This window comes from Squalius cephalus, assembly GCF_949319135.1.
Source record: "Squalius cephalus genome assembly, chromosome: 5".
NCBI classification, from domain to species: Eukaryota; Metazoa; Chordata; class Actinopteri; order Cypriniformes; family Leuciscidae; genus Squalius; species Squalius cephalus.
The window spans coordinates 10,304,931-10,327,846 of NC_137126.1; the positions used below are offsets into that span (position 1 = coordinate 10,304,931).

Consider the following 22,916-nt stretch of genomic DNA (forward strand, 5'->3'; position numbering starts at 1 on the left):
TATGCATTTAACCAATCTTTGTATCAGGCTTTCTATCTTTCCTACAAACTGGAAAACAGCACAAATTACTCCAATTTTTAAATCTGATGATCACACCCTTGTTTCAAATTACAGACCTATTGCAATACTTCCAGCAATGTCTAAGTTGCTGGAAAAAGTCTTGCATAACCAGCTAACTTCTTACCTTGAAACTAATAACTGGCTCAGTGACGGTCAACACGGTTTTCGTGCTAAGAGATCAACCATGTCGACGTTACTACTCTTCACTGAACAAATACGTAACGCTCTTAACAAAGGTCACATTACTGGTGCTATTTTTATTGATTTCCGTAAAGCCTTCGACACAGTGAACCACCAGATCTTGTTAAACAAACTTCACTCATTTGAACTTCACTCTCCATCTGTGATAGAAATGCTCTCTTCTTATTTGACGAACAGGTCGCAGATTGTCAAAATTAATCATGTCATATCCCAACCTTTAGTTTGTGACATGGGTGTTCCACAAGGCAGCATTCTTGGACCCTTACTTTTTCTCTTATATATCAATGATTTCCCTCGAGTGTGTAAACACTCAAAATGTCTACTGTACGCTGATGATACTGTGATTTTTCTCTCTGATGCAAATCCTAATGTCATAAATTCCAAACTATCATCTGATCTTCACCTCATACATGATTGGTTGAAAAAGAACCATCTGACCATCAATGTAAAGAAAACTGAATGTATGTATTTTCATTTACCGAGAAAAAAGTATTTCTTTTACTGATTTTATTACTATTGCAAATCAAGATCTTGTCGTCACAAAAACTTACAACTACCTTGGTGTGCTACTTGATTCACACCTTACATATCGGGAGCACATTTCTAAATTAACAAAAAAGTTGAATCAGAAACTCTGTGTATAATAAGATTAGATCATATCTTTCCTTTTCATTTTCTGAAACCTACTTGCATGCCATTGTGTTCTCAACAATGTCCTACTGTATTCCAATCTGGTCGTTAACCACTAAGGACATTACTGAACCAATAGCACGACTATATTACCGAGCACTTAAGATCCACAGTAATCTACCAAAGTGGTCTCATCACTGCAGTGCGCTCACACGCACAAATGCTTTGACTTTCCAGAACTACGTAAATAGTCATGCTATTGCATTTTATTTTCAGATCCAAAATAGCTCTTCACCAGCACTTAGTTCTTCTTCCGACACACAATGTGAGACCACTGCGCTTCACTAGGTCAGTCTCACAGGCACTCATTCCAGTTCCCCCATACAAAAATAACTACGGTCAGAAATCCTTTTTCTATATTTTTACTAAAATTTGGAATGACATTCCCTATCACATTCGAACACTATCATCCATTACATATTTCAAAAAGTCATATAAATTGTTTCTTCTTGATAGTCATATTTGTACGCACTGATTTTTCATGTATTGTTTTTAGTCTTGTTTTTCTGTGTTTAATGTTTTATTTGTTTGTATTTGGTTAGTCAATAACAATGTCTTGTGTAAATGTGCCGAAATTGTGATCATTGTTCTATGTTGCTGCAGAACAGGAACCTGCTGTAAACCAGTTTTTAAACTGAGTCAGGCCCGTTAATTGTAACTTAACGGTGGGGTAGGTAGGATTTGTCTAAAAAACTTTTTTCCAAATTTGTTTAAACTTTCTTTATATATCAATACATAATTAAAATGTAAGTACTCTGAAAAAAAGAGTATAAAAATCGAGTGACTCTAGACTGTTTAATCTGCATTAAACACAGCTCATTATTTCCATTCGGGACGAAACAAAGGATTGGCTTAGGCGACTGTCACTCTCTCTCGCAACCATGGCAACCACCCTGTTGCTACAGGATCTGCCCACATGCGCGTACCCGTTTGATTTGAGGAGTTCAAGAGGCACGGAACCTAGGAATAGCAAATTAATGGCAGAGAAAGAGCATTCAAAATTCACATTACCGGCATATGCAGTTAGCGAAGGCAAACAAGGCAAAAAAAAGAAGACAGTACTAGAAAAGGCAATGAACAAAAAGTCTTTGGATAAACAGAAATAAAACGCAAGTCAATATCGGTGTGGCTTTCCAGCGATGGCGAGAACTGAGGGACCTCAAGGGGCTGAAAAGTGACTCCTTGATGGCTTTATTTCTGTTGGACAGGTAATCTTTCTTTTTGTAATTTGATTATAAATTTTTTTTTTGTTTATGTTTTCATGAAGCATGTATCACTAGCACACGTAGCTGCCTAATATAGCTAACATAACATTACTTAGCGAGCCATAGTAGAGACGATAAATAATCAATAGGCCTAGCTCAAGATGATAGCTGTCGTGTTGAATTGTGCAAAATTTAACTTTACATAACAAAATACATGTTTAACAGCTAGTTGTCCTCGAGCTGACGATGCGGTACTTGTCTCCGGAGTGTAGTCCTCATCAGAGTCAACAATGCTTTCATCATGGAAACACTTACATGCAGAACACCATATATGTTATGAATCTTACACGAAATTCATCTTCATCACAGTGTAACTAATGGAAATGGAAAAACGTGTATCAATGCAACCTGTTTTTAGCTTTGCCTTATAGTTATAACTAGCTCGTTAGCGAATCAAAAAATATATATTTTAAACTTTACCAATATCGATATGCTAGCTTGATAGTGAGTACTAAAATACATCTTATTTGTTTATATTCATAATGATAAAGTTAGATTTTTTTATTACATGTGATTCTGACATGATGTCACTACATGCACTGCGCTCCTTCCTCTCGCGTCTTCCAGCTCAGCGGTCGGAGTCGCGCGTTCATGTGTTTTGTGGGCGTGGCTTTGGAAGGAGCCCAGAAGGGAGAGGGTGGAGTGAATGGAAATAATGAGCTGTCTTTAAAACAGTCGTGAGAGGTCTACATACACTCGACTTTTATACTTTCTTTTTCAGAGTACTTACATTTTAATTATGTATTGATATATATATATATAAAATTTAAACAAATTTGAAAAATAAGTTTTTTAGACAATTCCTACCTACCCCACCTTTAATTGTTGCTTTTAAATATTCCTGTATAATAAATGAAATGAAATGAAATGAAATGGTTAGATTCGAATGGTAAATAATCATATATTAAGTTGGGTGTCTACCTTAGTCAGCAAGCATGACTGGTTTTGATTGGTATTTCAATCGCATAAATGTTTCTTTCTGCAGTGTGTATATATAAATCCAATCTTTAATTCAACAGTTCACTTCACAAAAGCGGATGTAACACTCTCAAAATCAAAAAAGTTTGTTTGTTTATTTGGGAGGAGTGTATTTTGCTTGAACATCCAGTCTTTTCATAATAGGACTGCTATTGGATCAAGGAAAAAGTGGCCAAGTGTAAACTAAGATGCAGACAAAATGTTTTTCCACCGCTCTGTTTTGATTGTGGTGTTACTGATAAATACACCGTGTGCGAACATTCAAACCTGGCTCAAAGTGTCAGTGTGACACCGCTGAAGATGTCAAGCTGTTATGGTGATCAAGAGTTTGGCAGTGCGTTTCATTTGGCAAGCCAAAAATCTGTTGCTTGTGTAAGGTTATTTAAGCCTGATAAAATGGAACTGTTTATTTAACCTTTAGACTAAATTATAAAAAAAGTTTGTGTGAAAAAAAACAAAAATGTGTTTTTTGTTGAGCATCATCAGGCTTAAATGGTTCGTATAGTATAATATAGGAGTTTGTCAAAAACGGTTCTATCTTATTCAGAGGCCCAAACTGAGAAAATTCATATTGGTGCAGTTGCTGATATTTATATGGCCAAAAAAGTAATATGAAATTTTGATAGCTTGTAATGTAAATCAAAATCAGTGAGAAGTTTATAACAGTAAAACAGTACTAATATAAATATATAAATATTAGTTGCCACTTTATTTAAAGTTAACCTAAGTTGCTAGTTTTCACAAGACACGTCATGTACCCCGACCTATACAATTATAATAAAAAGGCCTTTTACTTCCTAAAAAAGTATAAACTATCAATCAGACAACAAAAGGCAGGTAGTAGCCTAGATTGTAAACTTTTTTTCTTTTTTTTGCAAAGTTTTGATCATGTTGATAATTTAGAGACCTTAAAAATGTGTGGATAATATATATATACATACAGTTGGCGGTATAGGGTTATGGTTAATTTATTTAAATAATCTTAACAAAAAGCATTCATTTGAAAAAGTTGTCTTTTTTTTTTTCTTATCCGGTGCTAATCAAACTAATTTAAAGATGATCATACTTTTGATCACATTAAATTAATACTTAAAGGGATACTTCAGGATTTAGCATTAAGCTTTGTATTAGTAGAAAACATGTAGTATTTTCGAATTACCGTGCTTTCCACCCTCATATCCCCCTGAGAGGAGAGATTTATGTATTTTTTGTCTGGAAAAAATCCTCCAATGACGCAAAAATCGTCATTTTGCGTCATCGGAGGATTTTCTGGCCAGAGGCTAAAGACTACAGCCAGTAGTAGGGGCTGTTCCGCATTTGTTCAACCCGCCGTCTTTCTTTGGAAGCTAAGCTTGCAGGCTCTTGTTCTGTGAAGAAAGCTGAGTAGTAGGGGTTACCATCCTCCTTTTCGGGCGAGATCGTTCAAAATGTCCGGGATTCAGCTTTTGCTTTCTGCGGTCGCCATTCATTGTTTCATGCACACCTCTTGTTTCAATCTAACTGAATTCATTCCGATCGGTGAATCTGAATGTAGTGTTTAAACATAAACGCTAAACAAGTGATCGGTTGATGTGCGTTTTAACATGGCTAAGAAAATTCCCGCACCTCCGTGAGAGATACGAGACCGGCGCATCTCAGTAATGACGCCACCGGCCTCGCGCCGTTCTCCCGCGCCCCTCAGTCTCGTCCTGCTCGCCACAGTAAACATGAAGAATGGCGACTGTAGAACGCAAAAGCCAAATCCCGGACATTTTGGGCGATCTCGAAATCCCAGGCAGACTCGTCACGGAGACTCACTGGTAGCCTAGCCTTGTTGTTTTCAACTGCGCTCTCTAACCGGTAGGCGTGGCCTCCTAGGGCAGCGAAGCAAGTGCATTCTGGGAGTTGTTGTCTTTCATCCACATAAGCCAAAAATACATTTTCTGGCTTTTCTCAGTCTAGAAAGCTCCAAATTAAAAAATTTCTTCACATTTCTTCTACATAAATGACCAATTTTAAATACACATTCATCTTTCCAGAGGTGAAGTATCCCTTTAAATAATCAGTTCATAATATGAATTTATTTAAATTGTTTATTAAAGTTTTTAATTAAATATTCTCTGATGTAATGACAATCCGTGACGGGTACAATGTTGTGTTCATTTGTTGTGGCCTTTAATACCAGCCAGCTGATGTGGCCTTTAATACCAGCCAGCTGATGTGGTTGTTTGAGTGTCTAAATCACCTGAGCGTCTGTTGAAATTTACTAGTAGTGTCACTAGCGTCTGATTGGCTGGTTTTGTTTGAAGGCTTTCCCTAGAGTGATGTAGCGTTTTATCTGCCCTATACAACAGATAAACATCAGCCTCCAACGTGGAGCTTCTGTTTGGCCTGACCCGTTAATGACCTGTCTCTGCGGGCACCGGACAGTGCTGTTTGCACACACAACTCTTATAATGGTATAAAGTCAGTTGTCACAACCTCTAAAAGCTTGATTCTTTTTTACTTTAAACATGACATGAGGACATTTTTGCATCAGTTACACGCACAGGCAAAAGTATGCAGGACCAACACAATATATATGTTTATTAAAATGATTCACAGCAGATTTAGCCCTGGCATTGACCAAGCACTGGTTTTCTAAGGGTATTCAGCACCATGGCAGACTTGTACCTCACAAACAATAGTGAGATTTATTCTTGTAAGGAAGGGGGTTGGGCAACAAAGCTGTGAAGGACAGGACTATTTATACAGTGTCTAAAACAGGCAATAACAACAAAAAGTTCTAAAATGCCATTTTTAACCCTTATGAGTGATTTCATTGTGTTCTAGCTATTTAAAAATAGCCAGTGCTTTTGACATTTTCAGACATATTTAACTGTGTGTGTGTGTGTGTGTGTATCTATATCATGCTTATGTATTTGGCCTAGACCATTGAAACACGCAAGGCTTGAATGATCACTGAATGATCGGCGTTCACAGGCTCAGTCAATGACTCTTTGCTTATCTTGCGCCTTATAGATGTGGACAGATTTCAGTTTAGCGGGTTTGTTGTATTTGCAGATTTACAGATAAGGCACAGTGCTGCAGAAAGCCTCGCTGCTTGTGATACCCGCGCTCTTTGTGTGGGTGTGCCCATTTTTCAAGAACCTTCTCAGACACACACAATTGCTTGGTTATATTTTCTGCCTAGAGGTGTAAGAATATAAATCAATAAAGCGCAGTTTTCTGATAATGATACTCATTTGTCGCAATGCTAAATCGATGAACTAAACTAAAGCGTTCAAAGGTTTCGGATTGACAAGAATTTAAGTCTCTTATGCTGCGTGTGTGTGTATGTATGTATGTGTATATGTGTGTGTGTGTGTGTATATATATATATATATATATATGTATGTGTGTGTGTATATGTGTATATATATATATATATATATATATATATATATATATATATATGTGTGTGTGTCTATATATTTTATTTATTTATTTATTTATTTATTTATTTATTGGAAATAAGAATACTAAATTGATTATTTTTTTGATTATATACATAAAATCATATATTTCTGATGCTCTTTAATCTTACTAATTTGATGCACTAACACTATAATTTTTTTGACCAAAAACAGTATGGAAGACTTTTATTATATATTTAAAGTCTTACATAAATATTTTCATTATTATTTTACCATTTTAAGCTTTTTATCCACTCCAGCATGTAGTATATCCTTACAAACCCAAAAGGGTTTATCTTGCTTGCAAAGAGTCCCAAAAGTAATACCGTTTAACGGCAAAAATCAACGACTTTAATCATGAGCACTTGTTGTTGTCTTATGTTTATTTCTCTCTGTCTCCTGAATACTTACCCTTTAGCTGTCTGCAGTTCACTGTCAGCTTGTAATTTGTGTGTTTATGGAGTGGGATGGGCACTTTGACAGTCATCAAATAGGAAGTAAGCCCTTTCACTCATTGGTCTGGTTAATATTTAGTGATGACATCACAGCACACACTTGCCATATCTGTGTGGATCCCAGTACCGAGACAATGAGAGGAGTATAGTCCTTTGAGAAGAACGACAGACTTCCTATTGTGTCACTTTGTACAAGTGAGTGTGAAGATTTCCTTTTGTAAGTCATTTTAATTTAAGTGGTTTTGTGTTTTGAATTGTGGGCTTGAATTTGAATTCTTTCATCCTCAGGTTAATTATTTTAGGTTGAATAAGCAAAGAAATACAACAATTATTTCTAGTGGGAGATCATTCAGGGTTTTTATACATGAATTTTCATTTGTACCGATCAAAAGACCAGTTGAGACAGGAAGGATAACTTCCTGTTTTATAGGAAGTCCCACGTTCATGTGATTTGCAGGCAGTCAAGTGCGCTGACTTCTGGTTTTTTTCTTTAAAAGAATGTTAATGCTGTAATTCAGCAACAAAAGCCTATTGTTTATTTGATAACATTTTTAATTTAGTCAAGGAACAAAAATACTTAATAATTTAAATAGACTGAAATTATTACAGAAACTTTACAGAATGTATGAAATACTAAAGAAAGACAAAAAAAAGATATTCCACAGTGAAAATACATGAAAATGAGGAATACTGTGTGTAGGGTCCAATGTCCTAAAATAAAATATTATTGATATTGGTGATAATGATGATAATAATATTAAATAAAGTGTTACTTACACACACATTTATAATTAAAATATATGTTATGCATGCATAAGTATAATATAGTTCATATAAATTGGTTCATGGTAGCAATTACTGTTTCAGACCCACTGTTACTGTCACTGTACTGAAATGTTGTATAGAACATTAATAAATCATCTTATGAGTGCAAATTTAAATTAATGATGTGTATTTTGAGGGTGTGTTGATGCGGTAGAGAAAATGATTCCGAGAAAGCGTTTATTATAACAGTCAGGACAGGAGCTTGTTGCTCTTTATCCTTCAGTTGAGGAAAAAGATGAGAGAGGGGTAGAGGGGGAGGGAGAGAAATGGGGGGATGGGGTCAGAGATAGAATTCAGGATCTACTGAGAACATGCTGACAGGATTGTCTGTTTACAAACCCCTCCCTCTCCCTGTCCTTTTCATATCGCCGCCTTCCCAGCAGCCAGGCCTTGAATTCAGCAGCAGCTTAGAGGAAAAGGTGGACCTATCCACTGGCCGACCAATCGCAGCCCAGCATCCTACACGTGACAAGCAGGGAGGGCCGGTCTTTGAGCTTTGCAGCGGAAAACCACCGGGCCAAACGAACGGAGGGAGCGCGAGAGAGGGCTAAAGCCTGCCATACGTACTAATCCCTCCACAGTGATCATGTGTCAGCGGAGTCTGAAGCAGCAGCAAAAGGGGCCGGTGCGGAGCACTGCGGGGAAATGGTGAGATGCTGCAGGTCTTTGCACAGCTCTCCCTCTTGCTACAATCTCCACAGAGTCAGGGTTGATGTGCGGCGTTTCCGCCTGTCGGGCTCCTCGGCGGGAGCGACAGGGGAGCCCGCACACGGCAACGGCACGGGAGGCCCTGGACCCCCGGGGGGCCCGTCTCAGCTCAGCAACCGAAGCCGATTCAGGTACCGGCAAGGAGTGTGTGAGAAGCTAGGACATAGTGTAGGCTGAGAATGTAATGTGTGTGGATGATGGGTGAATTCAGTCAGATCTAGAGCGGTTGTTGACAGTGCACTCGAAGTGAGAGAGGACAATTGAAGGATCATGCGAGGCTGGAAAGTGGGCGAGCGAGAGGGGATTATGGAGACCTCGCACGAACTCGGCCACCCTGCGGAGGGACGATCGGTGTGCAGTGGGAGTTATTGTGACAGGACTCTTTAAGGGACCCTCTTTCACCATCCCAGCTATGCGAATGCGTTTGGCCTAATTGTGGCGTAACGTTAGGCTGTTGGTAGCACTCTCTGTCCGATTCAAACTGCATAGTTTGCAGAGCTCTACTTGGAGCAGATGCTGTTCCCTTTGAGTGAGCGAAGATGCGTAGAGCAGAGGGAGGCTCATATTCAGCCAGTGATTGGCCAATGTGTGCCTGCAATGAAAAAACAAGGGGGGCTGTGTTGAACAGACAGTGTGTGAAAGACTGAATCCAAAGACTTTGTTGTCTTTTTACAGGCTGCCATCACCTCTCAAACATCCTCCGCAGTTTGAGTAATGCACTGTGAATAGCTGTGAACTGCAAGGTTCTTTGATGCATATTCATCTGCACTGGACAGGTTGGGGGAGGGGTAGAAACGCTCTAAATTCATTTGAATGATAACCTGATGACTGAGAGAGCTCTCGTAAAAACCAACAATCATTGTTTCAAGTCGTTCAGGCGCACTAGGGTGCAGCGCACACTTTGGCATATTAACTGGATTTGCCATCCGCTAGAATGAGGTTGCATAATGCACAGTGCTAAAAGTGTTTAGTGTTATACCATAAAAGGTTATACCACCACGCACTTGCGCCGTTCTTATACAAATGTAGTTATAGGATTGAAACAACATTTGCACAGAGGAGCTGTTAAACTAATGTTATCAGGTTTTTTGTTGTATTGTGTTATGAAAATTTTTGGCTTGGGTTCCTCCTGTACAAGGCTATAGATCTTCTTTTTTTTTTTTTTTTTTTTTTTTTTTTCAGGCAAAAATGTATTCCTGAAAGGTGCAGGACGAGTTAGGCTAACGTTTTATACTTGATACTTATACTAAACTACTGATTTAACCAAACCCCTAAAATTGAGACCCTTCATAGCATTCCATATATGGGCTGTAGTCACGCCTCACAGTTGAAAGGGCCAATCGCCTTTATCATAGAAGAATTGCATGTTTGTTTACATTTGAATGCGCATTAGCTTTAATTGATCAACTGGAAAAAATACCATTTTATTTGCATTACTGGAGCTAAAGAAGCACAACATACGATATCAATATTACCAGACCCATTGAGAAACATGCCAGTGACGGCATTTCTGCAAAATGTTACACTGCTTCTAGCATGTTTCGCGACACTTAAAAAAAAAAAAAAAGTTATTTTAAATGTCTAAGTTATTCTAAAGTCCACACTGCTGCGTTTTAGTTTAGAAACGGAGAATTAAAAAGAATATGATCTCTGTCTACACCAGCGTTTTAGCTGCGTATTAGAATTGATCTCAGTCCACATTAAAACGACTGAAAACGCGGATCACGTGACCATTCACCAACACTGGGCATGCGCGTGACGGTGTAACAGTATTTGTAAATTAAATGTAATATTTGGAATTGCAATAAACACAGCTTCATTGATAAAATTATCCCACCATGCGCTGGTTCTTCCCGGGTTAACCCCAAAACCGACGCTCCATGTACGGTCGATACCGCCGCTGCACACGGGAATTGTCACAGATCGCTCGAATAATAGCTTGCCTCCGGCGCATGTAGGCAGTTATAGCATTGTAAAATGCAGAATTTACTTGCACAACAGCTGCTAGCAAAGATATACGCCATGACTGATGACACCCAATCATAGAGCCGAGCGTGAGCCTCTACTTCGTCATCGTTTCTAAAGTCCTTCGTTTTGACCCGTCCAGACTAAAACGCCCTCCGGAGATTCAAAACGAAAAACGGGTCGGCAGCGTTTCTAAACTTCTCCGTTTTGGGTCTCCGTTTTTGCCGTTTTAGTGTGGACGGGAGGTGCAAACATAACAAAAGGTCTCCGTTTTTAAACTAAAACGCAGTAGTGTGGACGGGGCCTAAATAGTGGTGCTAAGAGCATGTTTAGTTTGATCTGAAACAGATGAACATGAAATTTTTTTTAAAAAGTACCGGAGTGTTCCACATCGAAAGTTTACTACATCAGAATTGCCATATGAGGTTGGTTATGTGTCCACCAAAGCGTTTTTTTCACATGGCTGGCGTATATTTCCACTTGTTTTCAATGGGAGCGCCGCCAGGAGTGTAACGAGGCGCCGAGCGCTTGGCGTTTTATACCGGTCACTGAGAGTTGAAGAATGTTCAACTTTGGGTAAAACGCAGTGCTCATCACTGTCACTTTTTACCCAACCATCCAATCACAGTGGAGAAGGGGCGGAACAAATACCACACCGACCAACTGCCACATTCTGCTTGAGCAACGTCAACAGATGACATAATAACAGCATAATAACGGAACAAAATATTTTATAACAAGAGCCAGAGCAAATACTTTACATTGTATCGACATTTTTAGATAGAAACAATACAGAAACTATTTATCTGTGAAATGAGATACTAGTAACACTTCCGCGGATAATCCGTATCATAGCAAGCAAAGCATCTCAACTGATAAAAACACTCTCAAGCGCTCACAGCTAGGCGTTTTCAGCAGAGTGCCTAGCGTTTTTAGCCAGCTGTTGTGGACACACGACCTTATGGTTAGTGTTTTGAGGTCATAACACAGCATTGTGTAAGGAACTGAGCAAAAACATGTCTTTTAATAATCGATAATCTGCCCCAGTAATCATAATTTGTCTGAACAGTAAAAAAAGCTGTTGTTTTTTTACTGCCACTAGTGTCAGCTGGAACCTGCAGTGAGCAGGTTCTGATTATGATTACGGGGCAGATTATCGATTATTAATTACATGTTTTTGCTCAGTTTTGCAATATGCCAAAGTGTGCGCTGCACCCTAGTGCGCCTGAACGGCTTGAAACGGCTTGATTTATCGATTACCTAATAATAGTACACCTATAGATACAATAGGTATCTATAGGTACGTTTTTGGAGTTTTGTAAAAGTATAGGTAGAGGCACGATTTTTATTTTTTTTATTTTTTTAGTATCTTGATGATTACGATATTATTATTATTTTTTTAAATTGTACAGTTTCAGAGATTTCAGTCCTTCCCCTTTCAAATACATAGGAGTTGTACTTGACTTGAAGTTGCTGTTTGCCACCAGTACCAAGATGGCCGCCAAGTGGTCTGACTGACTTTTAAAAGGGACTTTGAGCTTTACTATTTACATTCGCTCATACCAGTCATGACTAGACTGGTCTGCAGAGTATGGTCCGATGTTATGGCCTGTTGCAGTGTCTATTTATAGTAAGAGCAATAAAAATTTACACCTCTCTGTAGGAAAGGCCCACATGTCAGATGCTGTTATGATGACGCACGACAGGTCAATGTACTTGATGATTGTAAAGGCAGATTGTGTAGCCCAGGCACACAAAATTTTGCCCCCTGAACCTGTACTAACCTGGCAAGAGCTGGTGTTGCCGTAGTTCTTTTCATCAATACACTGAGTAGCCTAGTAGTTTTGTTTGTACTGCTTGATTACTCACCCTGACCACGATGCAAATGTTGATCTCTCAAACAGAGATTACTGGATAGTAAATTTCGAAAGGGTCAAAGTAAAGATGTTCTTGTTTGCTGAATTGCGAGTATAGCTGCCAAAGTCGGGTGACTCATTGAGTGTTTGTGTTAGGCCATCTATGGCTAAGTCTTCTCTGTCCACAGGTCAGAACAAGTTTTCATCCTGATTAGGGTGGACACAGTATTATATTCTATAGATAGCCCTTGTAGTTGCAGCCTTGGTCAGTCCATGTCAACCCCGCTGGTGCTGTGTCATCACTTTCAGGGCCAAATATGACCCACTTTACTGACACACTAAAGCTAATCACTTTAGCCAGAACTCAAGCAGTAGCTCTTATGGTCATTTTCAAGAAAAGCAAGCAGTTATAGCCAAACTAGACGATGAGTTGCATCAACCGGACCAGAATTGAGGTGCAACATTTTTGCATGTGCTGTTCCAGTCAGCAACAGTTGTGTTGATCTGGAATGTTTTCCGCCTGCATAAGTCCTAAAAATAGCGCAAAAAAGATTACTGGCGGATATCCCGCACGGCTTCAGTAGTTCTGTGCAAATGTCCCACTCGGCGGCGTGACCCACAAAATCCATGCATGTTCGTGCTGGTTAAGTAGGTTTATGTTGATTAAAATGTGGCCCTTTTAATGATGAAAATTATCATCTCATCCTCATGGCATTCCAAACATGTATGATTTTTTTCTTGTGCAAAACATAAAAGATTAAATAAAAAAATATATTGTCCACACAATTAAAGTCAATGTGGTTGTAAATCACATTGGACCCCATTGACTTTCAAACAGCGGAAACATTCTTCAAAATAACTCTGTTCTGCTGAAGGAAGAAGATCATAAAGATTTGGAATTGCATGATGAGGGTGAGTAAATGATGACAGAATATTCATTTTGGGGAATGTTCATTATCCCTTTAAGAAAATTATGTGGACTGGCCTAGACCTTCGGTCAAGTATTTCTCCTCACGTAACATTTCTAGAGCAAGTGTAACAGGAAGGTGACGGTAAACCCTAAATGAGACTAAAGATGATAAGCAGGTGAAAGCAGCCTTTGCTTAGACTGATGTAAGTGGAATTGAGCTGAAAGGCATATATGGCCAGTGTAGTTGAGAGGCAGCGTGAACCACCATGAGGTTACGTTTACAGTGGAGAATTGCTATTTCTGTCTCTTTCATTTCTCAAGTATCTTTCTAGCATTTATCTTCTGCTGTTTATTGTCTTCTGTATGGGAGTCTTTGTGTTTAGTCGTTTTGGTATGTGTGAGTGGGCTGTGTGTATGTTATATAAATATTTCTTTCCTTCTTTCTACCATCTTGATAGAGCAGCCCAGTTCTGTTTTTATAGAGTGAATCTCAAGAAAACATGTTCAGGTAACATTTTTACCCTAACATCAAAAATGGAATAGATGTATATGTGTGACATTTTCATAAAATCTGCAAATCTGTCAATTTCCCATTACCATACAATTCGACTTTTTACTTTCGAGTTTTTTTTGTAATTCCTGTTGTTCTCAGTGGTTATTCTCATTATTTTACCAATGTCTTAGTAACATTATCAAAAAAGTATTAATTTTACTGCAGTAAAATTATTTAATTATACAAACGCACCAACATTTTAATGACAATTAAGCATAAATTTCCACCATAATAAATATTTATATTTAGTTTAATAATAGTAATTTTATATTGTATTACTTTAATGATACACTTGTAATTACCATAATATTTTAATAACAATATTTAAGTAATATTAAATTGAATTTTAATAATAATATTATATTGTTACGGTAATGAATGTTGTTGAAAAATGCAATTGTCATTGCCATAATAAATTTATGTAATATTTATAATATTTTACCTCAATGCAAAATAAAATCATTATTATTAATGACACTAAAATATAAAAATAAGGAAATATATACTTAATTGTCTGTCATTAGTGTCGTCAGATAGAACTTCCAAATTTGGAATCAGCCTTCCAAATTTACACAATTCTTATTTCTTTCTCGATTTTTTTAGGGTGGAATATTATCCAGACATGTCTATTACAGGTTTCATGAGATTCACTGTATAACAAGGGGTGCTCAATCCTGTTCCTGAAGGTCTGCATGCAAAGCTTAGCTCTAAATCTATTCAATTACACCTGAACCAATTAATCAAGATCTTCAGGATATACTTGATACTTACAAACAAGTTGGAACTGAACTCTGCAGTAAAGGTAGTTCTCCAGCATTGGGCACCCCTTCTCTACAACATTTAGATCATCTGGACATAAGTCTTTAATTTCCACCTTTATTCTTTATCTGTCTTGAGTATTTTGTACACTTTGGCATCATGAATGTGTTGTGCAGGTTGCAGTTCCCACAGTTGGCCCTGCGGCGGCGACTAGGCCAGCTGAGCTGCATGTCCCGGCCTACTGTCCGCCTTCGCTCATGGCCTCTGTCCTTCCTCTACTACATCCTTCCGTTTGGAACGCTCAAACCTCTCGCCAAAGTAGGCTGGAGGCCCACAAGCAGAGTAAGTACAGGTGGAAACATCAAAAAGAGCCCACAGACTGATGTTGTGTGTGTGTTTGAGTGTGCAAAATCTCACTATCCAGAGACATAAATGACATCCATCAGTGTGTAATCAATGTATTATGGGTTTTTGGGTTTTTGTTATGCAAAACAGGTATTACCTTATTGATGATGCTGTGATAGTAATGTCTGTAATTATGGGAAGCATTACTGGAAACATTACGGAATAACGGCCTAGATCTGGGATCAGTTCTCTCTGTTTTTTAACCCAAAGAAATTAAACCTCAAAACTGATGCAAGGTCAGCAGAAAGAGCTGCTGCTATCAGCAGATGGCTACTTGCATATGGACCCGCTGAGCTCCACTGGGACTGAATGTGAAAAGAGCCATTGTCCCATGGTGCAGCTCTGAACTGAGGAACACTTTGTCTCTAGACCCGGTCGAGGGCACTGTGCCACGGTGGTTCTGACACCACTATTGTTCAGTTCCCACGAGAAAATTGCCAGTCAGCCCATGCTGATGCTCAGAAGCACCATACCATATACCATATCTCCAGTGGCAGACAAGAAGTTACAGAGAAATAGAAAAAAAAATTGTTTGTTAATTGATCAATGGTTCTTTGGAGATGCAATGCGCGCTACAGGCGTCTTTGAGACGCGTGCATTTTAATATCGAGCACTATATCGAGAGAATTTTTTTTTTTTTTTACCGACAATGGTGTATATACAGTGCTATGCATAAGTTTAGACACCCATGCTAAAGTTGACTAAAAAGAGGAATAAAAAAATCATCTTTTGGAAACTGAACTTAATGCCTTAATTTAAAAAATTAGGAAAAATCCAACCTTTAAGGACACCAATTTTCTTTGTGAATGAATAATGTATCGTAAATAAATAAATGTTCTTCCTTAAAATACAGGGTGCATAAGTTTGGACACCCCTATGTTAAATTCCCATAGAGGCAGGCAGATTTTTATTTTTAAGTATTTAAAAAAAAAAAAAATTTTTAGGATACTATGCATCCTGATAAAGTTCCCTTGGCCTTTGGAATTAAAATAGCCCCACATCATCACATAGCCTTCACCATACCTAGAGATTGGCATGGTTTTATTTCAGTTAGCCTAATAGCTAGTTTGATTTGCATTGAGAGATGATCTTATGGAAAGTACCCCATGCCAATCTCTAGGTATGGTGAAGGCTATGTGATGATGTGGGGCTATTTTAGTTCCAAAGGCCAAGGGAACTTTATCAGGATGCATAGTATCCTAAAGAATTTTTTTTAAAAATACTTAAAAATAAAAATCTGCCTGCCTCTATGGGAATTTAACATAGGGGTGTCCAAACTTATGCACCCTGTATTTTAAGGAAGAACATTTATTTATTTACGATACATTATTCATTCACAAAGAAAATTGGTGTCCTTAAAGGTTGGATTTTTCCTAATTTTTTAAATTAAGGCATTAAGTTCAGTTTCCAAAAGATTATTTTTTATTCCTCTTTTTAGTCAACTTTAGCATGGGTGTCTAAACTTATGCATAGCACTGTATATGTATAAATATATATTTATTTCATTTTTTTTAAAGACAAGTAGAAAAGTTTGATTTTAAATCACTTTTTCCCCCACATTATTAAGGCAAACAACAAATTATATTAGTTTTAGCAGTCAAAAGCAAAAATAAAATGTAAACAAAAATATCATCTTTATGTCCCATTTATTGCAAAAAAGTTTTTACGCTCGCATGAGGTGGTTTTCCAGGCAATTCGAAAAATAAATATTTCGCAAAACTGCAATGGAAACAGTTTTTGCGCATTTATAGGTCACCTGATGTAGATGACGCGGTATGTTTGGACAGAATACGAGACAGAGTTCTTTATTAAATTCATAAAAGACAAAAGAATTACAGGAATAATGGATTCTAAACCTCAAAGAAATGCCACAATCAAGACCTTGAAGCAGATATGAGGGAGAAACACCCAGAAACACCTCATATGTGCTGCTCTCAAGTATAAGGGTCTTTCCTTGCCATTAGTGATTGGATAACACACATGCGTCTCCTTCGATTTATAATAATGGCCAGTCCAGTGGCTGGGATATACATAAACCTACCAACGTCCGTTGCCATGATTTTTGGAATGATTTATCGCGAGAGGAAAAAATTAAGTTTTAGTCACATAACATCGGTTAATGGAAACGCCGTCATTTCGCAATAGTTTTTTGTCGACATTTAGGAAAAAAAATGCAAACGTTTTGGGCAAATCTGTAATGGAAATGTGCCTAGTGTCGCTTGATCAAGATCGGCACCGACTGATGCTCCATACTGATAAACAATGGTGTACCGTCGATAAATACCTATACCGTTTTATGGCCCAGTATATAATGGTGCGTTTAAGTCATGTTGGTAAGATCATGATGAAGGACCTACACCTGGACGCGACGACAACGCAGTCCTGAAGTGTCAACTAGTCTCTCCCCTGTGAAGGCCTCCCTCCCCTCCCTTTACCTCTCTACAGATAAAGCGTTGTCGGGATAATTCTGGTTCGCGTGGCTATGCGGAAGCGATTAAAAATGATGTATTATACATTTTAAGGCCAGACAAGTAGTTTGTTGAGTGTTGGTTTGTAGGGAAGGACTACACGCCTGTGCACATATATATTTAAACGTGCATACCTATTGACTGAACTCGTAATACACATGTGCACGCCATCAGCGTTCTCACAGGTTTGCGTTTTTGAAAGTTTGCGCAGAAAGAACTTAAGAGTTTTCTGTTAAAACGGTGTTGTGTTAGCGGCCCCTAAGTTAATAACTAATGATCGTTGCGACGGAAGTGAATCAATCAAAACTAACTTTAGCTGGACAATAACTTTATTCTAGAGCTGCTAAAGCCAAAACAATCTCTGTTACTTTAATTTCCTATTATCAATGTAAAGCCGCTTTGGAACAATCTACATTGTTAAAAGCGCTATATAAATGAAGATGACTTGACTTGATCATATTTTTGAGTTGAATGTACATGAACGCATCCACAAAGTTGTAAAAACCAGTGGGAAGCTCGGGATTTCATTTGAGTCCTGATCTGTACTCCACAGTACTTAGTTATTTAGCAGTGACATTGTCAGGCATTTTTATTTACAACAAAATACGCTAAAGTGCCTGCACAAAATATGATAGCATTGTAATATACAATATAATATATTATGTACCAATAAAGTTTACATTGGCTTCCTAAATTAATTAAATGCATTACGCAAACACACCTGATACACATTCTTTGTTCATAGTTTTTTTGTGTAGTTAATAAGAGAATGTACACCGCCATGACCTTGCTCTGTCGAAAGTGACTTAAACGCACCTGACGTAATAAACACCACTTCCCAACTCGTAAATATGAACTTCCCAGGAGGACTTGAACACACCATGAGTTCTTAATTTGAATTCTTTTTATTTTAAAAAGTATTTGATTGTTAATTTTTGGAAGAGCTTACTATAAACGTATCAATCTTGGCATAATATTTATTTTCTGTTTCAAAATGTGAGAAAGTAAAATGACACTCTTTGTGGATAAAGAGCCTTTTCTAGGTCAGGCAACATTGCTCATCCTTAACTTCCTGCTTGTTAAACCTATAACTATCATCTACCCAACACCCTGAAAGACTCCAAGAGTCCGCATTTAGCTTCCTGTCTGTCAGCTGGGATTGAAGCTAACTACAGTAATCCACTTACACTGAACACCCAGGCCAGCTCCTGTCATACATCAGCCTCTGTACTATCTGTAGTACTGATCTAGGATCCCTTCTTGCCCACATCAATAATGATCAGTGAGATGCACTGATCTAAACACTCTAAGAATCCAAACACTGGAGCACGTGGTGCACTGCCACATGCAGCTGCTCGACTTTATACAACAGGTTTTAAAACACTTTAGATGCTCACCTGCATTAAAATTGAGTGTACACATTCGTATCATTATTGTCAAAATAATTTTTTAAATGTATATTACAAGGTAAAAAGCATTTTTATTATTCATAAATATCATTATTTTGGGGGAGTCGCAACATTTTGCTTTCTGAACTAACCTTGCCTTGTCATGAAAAGGTCAAATTATGTGACAGGAATATTTTCAGTTGCCAAAATTTTGTTTCATTACAAATATTTTCCACTCAAAATCAGATATGAGATATTGGACTTCTGATAATAAAGCATTCTGTTGTCAAATGATGCATGAAGAAACACAGTGGCGATCATTAAAGTGCCCCTACTATGCTATTATAAAGGTTTCTAATTTTGTTTTAAAGGTCTCCTTCAACAGGTTTACATGCATTCAAGGTCAAAAAACACTTTAATTTTCTCATAATATACATTGCAGCATCACCTCTTTTCTCAGTGTCTGAAATGGTTCAATCAAGGATCCAGTCTCTTTAAACCCCTCCTTTACAAGAGCTTAGTCTGCTCTGATTGGTCAGATGGCTTAGTCTGTTGTGATTGGTTTAACAAAATTGGTCTGAAACGAAAGGCACATTACATCTGCATTTAAGCTCTGGAGGCTTCCTCAGCACTTGCATACACAGTAATATGAACCATAATGATGGTGTTAGTTTTACCATACTAGTTTGAGCCAGAGTCCTCGTGAAAAAGGGTTTGAAAAGGGTGAAAAAAAGGATTTGCTTTCACAGCGCCGAAAACAGCGTCGTCTTGTCATGAAAACAATGCAAACTAAACTCTTCCAGGCCTCAAATACAACTATAGTGTTTGAGGGCGGGTCAAAGTAGATGTCTTTGCGGGCAGCCAATGAGGACCATAGGCTGGAATTATGTAAATTTGATACAAACCTACGTAGGGTTGTCATATGATGACTCGTTTTGGCAGTTCAGAATCAATTCTTTCTTTTAGAATACAATAACTTTATTTGTTGTGCACTTTGATCTTTAAAACTTTGCAGACCTTTAACATTCACAAACACCTATATTTACACACTGCATGAAAGGTAATGTTTTAAAAAGCATATTAGGGGCACTTTAAGTGTGCTTGCGTTCCTCTCTGTGAACGTTTGCTGTTGTGTTTTATAAAGATACTTGAGCATGTCTTCAAACCCTTGTGTCTCTTGGGTGTAGGTTACAATCTACAAGTCCATACCCACACGACTGCTCTCCAGAGCCTGGGGTCGCTTGAACCAGGTGGACCTGCCCACTTGGTTACGGAAACCTATCTTCAGATTGTATATATGGACTTTTGGAGTCAACATGAAGGAAGCGGCCGTGGAGGATTTACAGCACTACAGAAACCTGGGCGAGTTTTTTAGGCGCAAACTCAAACCTCAGGTCCGGCCAGTGTGCGACTCGCACTGCGTGGTAAGTCTGGGTTTGTAACTGTAGAAAAAGAGGCATTCTTTGAATTTCCATTCACTTTCATTCATATGCAAACACAGGAGAAGAGATACGCATGCGCATTGAATTTTCATTTCACGCTCTGTGTGATAGTTTAGGTTCAGTGACCTGCAAGTTAACATTGGCTTTAACCAATAAAGGATCTAAACATTGTATGTTTTTTGTATAGTATTTACAATTTTTTAAAGAATATGAAATTTCATTTTAAAAAGGAGCTACATTGCTGGCAGTATAGCAGGAAACCTGAGTAGATTGAAACATTTTACTGAAAGTGGTAATTTTTTTTTTTTTCTACGGTAGCCCTGGAATGTTACATCATTTCCTGTTGCCTATGTTTGTTACTGGGTTTGAAATAATTGCATGCTTAATCTAAAGTTTATTTCAAGCTAATCATGTCAGTTTTTAATACAGACAACATATTAACACAATGAATGACCATTTGCTCCACAGATCAGTCCGGCTGATGGCAAGATCCTTCATTTTGGGCGTGTGAAGAACTGTGAGGTAGAGCAGGTGAAGGGAGTGACCTACTCTCTGGAAACGTTCCTCGGGCCGCGCACCTGGACGGAGAGTTTAACAGCTAACAGAAGTAAGTTTCAATAAATTTGTCATTGATCCAGAAACATATCCTACTAGGTCAAAAGTCCTTTGATTTTGGATCTTGTTAACACTAGAGAATTTGGATACAAGGTTTTCTGAGCAACCAAATCATTTTTAGATTGTAAACATGGCTTATGCCCAATACACATAGTATGATTTTGGGCTGTCCCAGACGAAAGGTGACCAATCGTGGTGATTTCTGTGGTCTTGGCTCCTAAACGGTGGTCCTACGTCATACAGTGATAGAGGTTCAAAGACGGCCGTTGTCACGCTCTTGCGACCAAAGATAGCTTGCGATAATTTTCTGACAACGTCTACTGACTAGCCAATAAAAATGCAACATGAAATGGCACATTGATCAATGTGACGTGGCGCTAAAACTTGAAACTACTAACCTCAAGCTCCATTTGCAAAATTGGCATGCCAAGTTGGCCTCTTTTCCCTAGCCATGGCCGCATCCATATTTCTCTTTCACTTTGTCTTTTTTTTCAGCGCTTATAAAAACCACAATTGCCAAAGTGTGATTCATCTTGCTCCATTTGTTTACCACTAGCGCATGCTGATGACGTTTATTTCTTCGATGCTAACTTGCGTTGTAGCCTATGATTCAATAGGTGTCATCATCGTACAGTCTGCATACATGTCGTAACCAAGTTTATTAAATCCATGTCGCACAGTGTCATGTGTAATGATCTTATAGGATTGCTGAAATCGCACAGTCTGTAGCAGGCATAAGGAAAGAATCACAAATGCAGCAAGTAGAGTGTCACTCGCTCAAAATCAATTTACATGCACCTTCAGCAGAAAATAAGACGTGTACTGATTGCCGCAACAGTGGCAAAGCAGCTCTGATCCCATCCGCTTTCAGTCCGGGATCCGGTTTAGTTCCCTTATTAGTGAAAGCTCATGGCATTGAAGAAGGGCTGAATTGTACAGTATTGTACCGTAAAACAGCAGTTTGAATGGAAAGTGTTTTTTTCGTCCTTTAAAATTTGGTATACATTTTAAAGGGGGGGTGAAATGCTCATTTTCACTCAATCTCCTGTTAATCTTGAGTACCTATAGAGTAGTATTGCATCCTTCATCTCTCCAAAACGTCTTTAGTTTTATTATATTTATAACAGAAAAGATAGGCTGTACCGAGTCTTTCCGGAAAAAACCGAGCGGCTGGGGGCGGGCGGTGTGCTATAGCTGTGCTAACCGATCTAACAACAACACAGAGAGACATTTGAAGTAGTTTACTCACCGCATTGCGACAGCGAACCTTTATCATTGTGACTGCTCGATCCTTAAGCATTAGACGATCTGCAAATCGTCGATCTGGGCTTTGTTTATAAAACAATCATCGTCGAAATGCAGGGAACAAAGAGTCGTGCACAACCTCCGTTGATGCTTCGAAAAAACAAACTCCATCCACTATTCCCTTAACGCTGGGTTCTTTGGGAATCTGTGCAGGGTTGTCTTGCCCTGCCAACCAAAAACCCACTTCTTTGGTGACATTGACTTCCCTAAAAGCCGAGCATAGCGCTTTGAGGTAACGTACTGCTTTCGCTCTCTTCTCTCTCTGGTCTAAGAGTGCGCGCGCGGCCGCGATCTTACCGGAGAAGTGCCCTTAGGACCCATATAAGGAAATTCCGCTCTATCTTACGTAAGACAGAGCCATACTCGAAAAAAACTTTCCGAAACTTGTGACAAACCGGAAGGAGTATTTTTGGAACAAAAATACTCCTTCAAACGTACAACTTAACTTTTGAAACTTTGTCCATGTTTAGCATGGGAATCCAACTCTTTAACAGTGTAAAAAAACTCAGTATGCATGAAACAGCAATTCACCCCCCCTTTAAGATGTTTTGCTCCACAGTCCATATTGTGAATTTCTGGATCACTGCCTCATAAAATGTTGCTAGTAATTTGATCAAATATAAAAAGCTTATTA

The 22,916-nt window shown here is 38.3% G+C and overlaps 1 protein-coding gene and 1 long non-coding RNA gene across 14 annotated transcripts in view; both read left to right on the forward strand.

Annotated features, from left to right (window-relative positions):
- Window positions 1-22,916, forward strand: part of pisd (phosphatidylserine decarboxylase) — a 43,412-nt gene that overhangs the window by 15,833 nt on the left and 4,663 nt on the right. Inside the window, exons 1-5 of one of the 13 annotated variants that reach the window (XM_079872026.1) lie at window positions 7,164-7,300; window positions 8,289-8,747; window positions 14,836-15,001; window positions 20,108-20,344; window positions 20,831-20,969. In XM_079872026.1, the coding sequence (XP_079728152.1) occupies window positions 8,554-8,747; window positions 14,836-15,001; window positions 20,108-20,344; window positions 20,831-20,969 (736 nt within the window). In that variant the 5' untranslated portion in view covers window positions 7,164-7,300; window positions 8,289-8,553. Of the gene's footprint in view, window positions 1-7,160; window positions 7,301-8,288; window positions 8,748-14,835; window positions 15,002-20,107; window positions 20,345-20,830; window positions 20,970-22,916 lie in introns of those variants that run through there. The other 12 variants (XM_079872025.1, XM_079872020.1, XM_079872030.1 and 9 more) reach the window with 12 other exon arrangements.
- LOC307158979 lies at window positions 7,469-8,352 on the forward strand. Its single transcript, XR_013821320.1, has 2 exons — window positions 7,469-7,548; window positions 8,296-8,352. It is a non-coding gene; the product is annotated as an uncharacterized lncRNA (long non-coding RNA).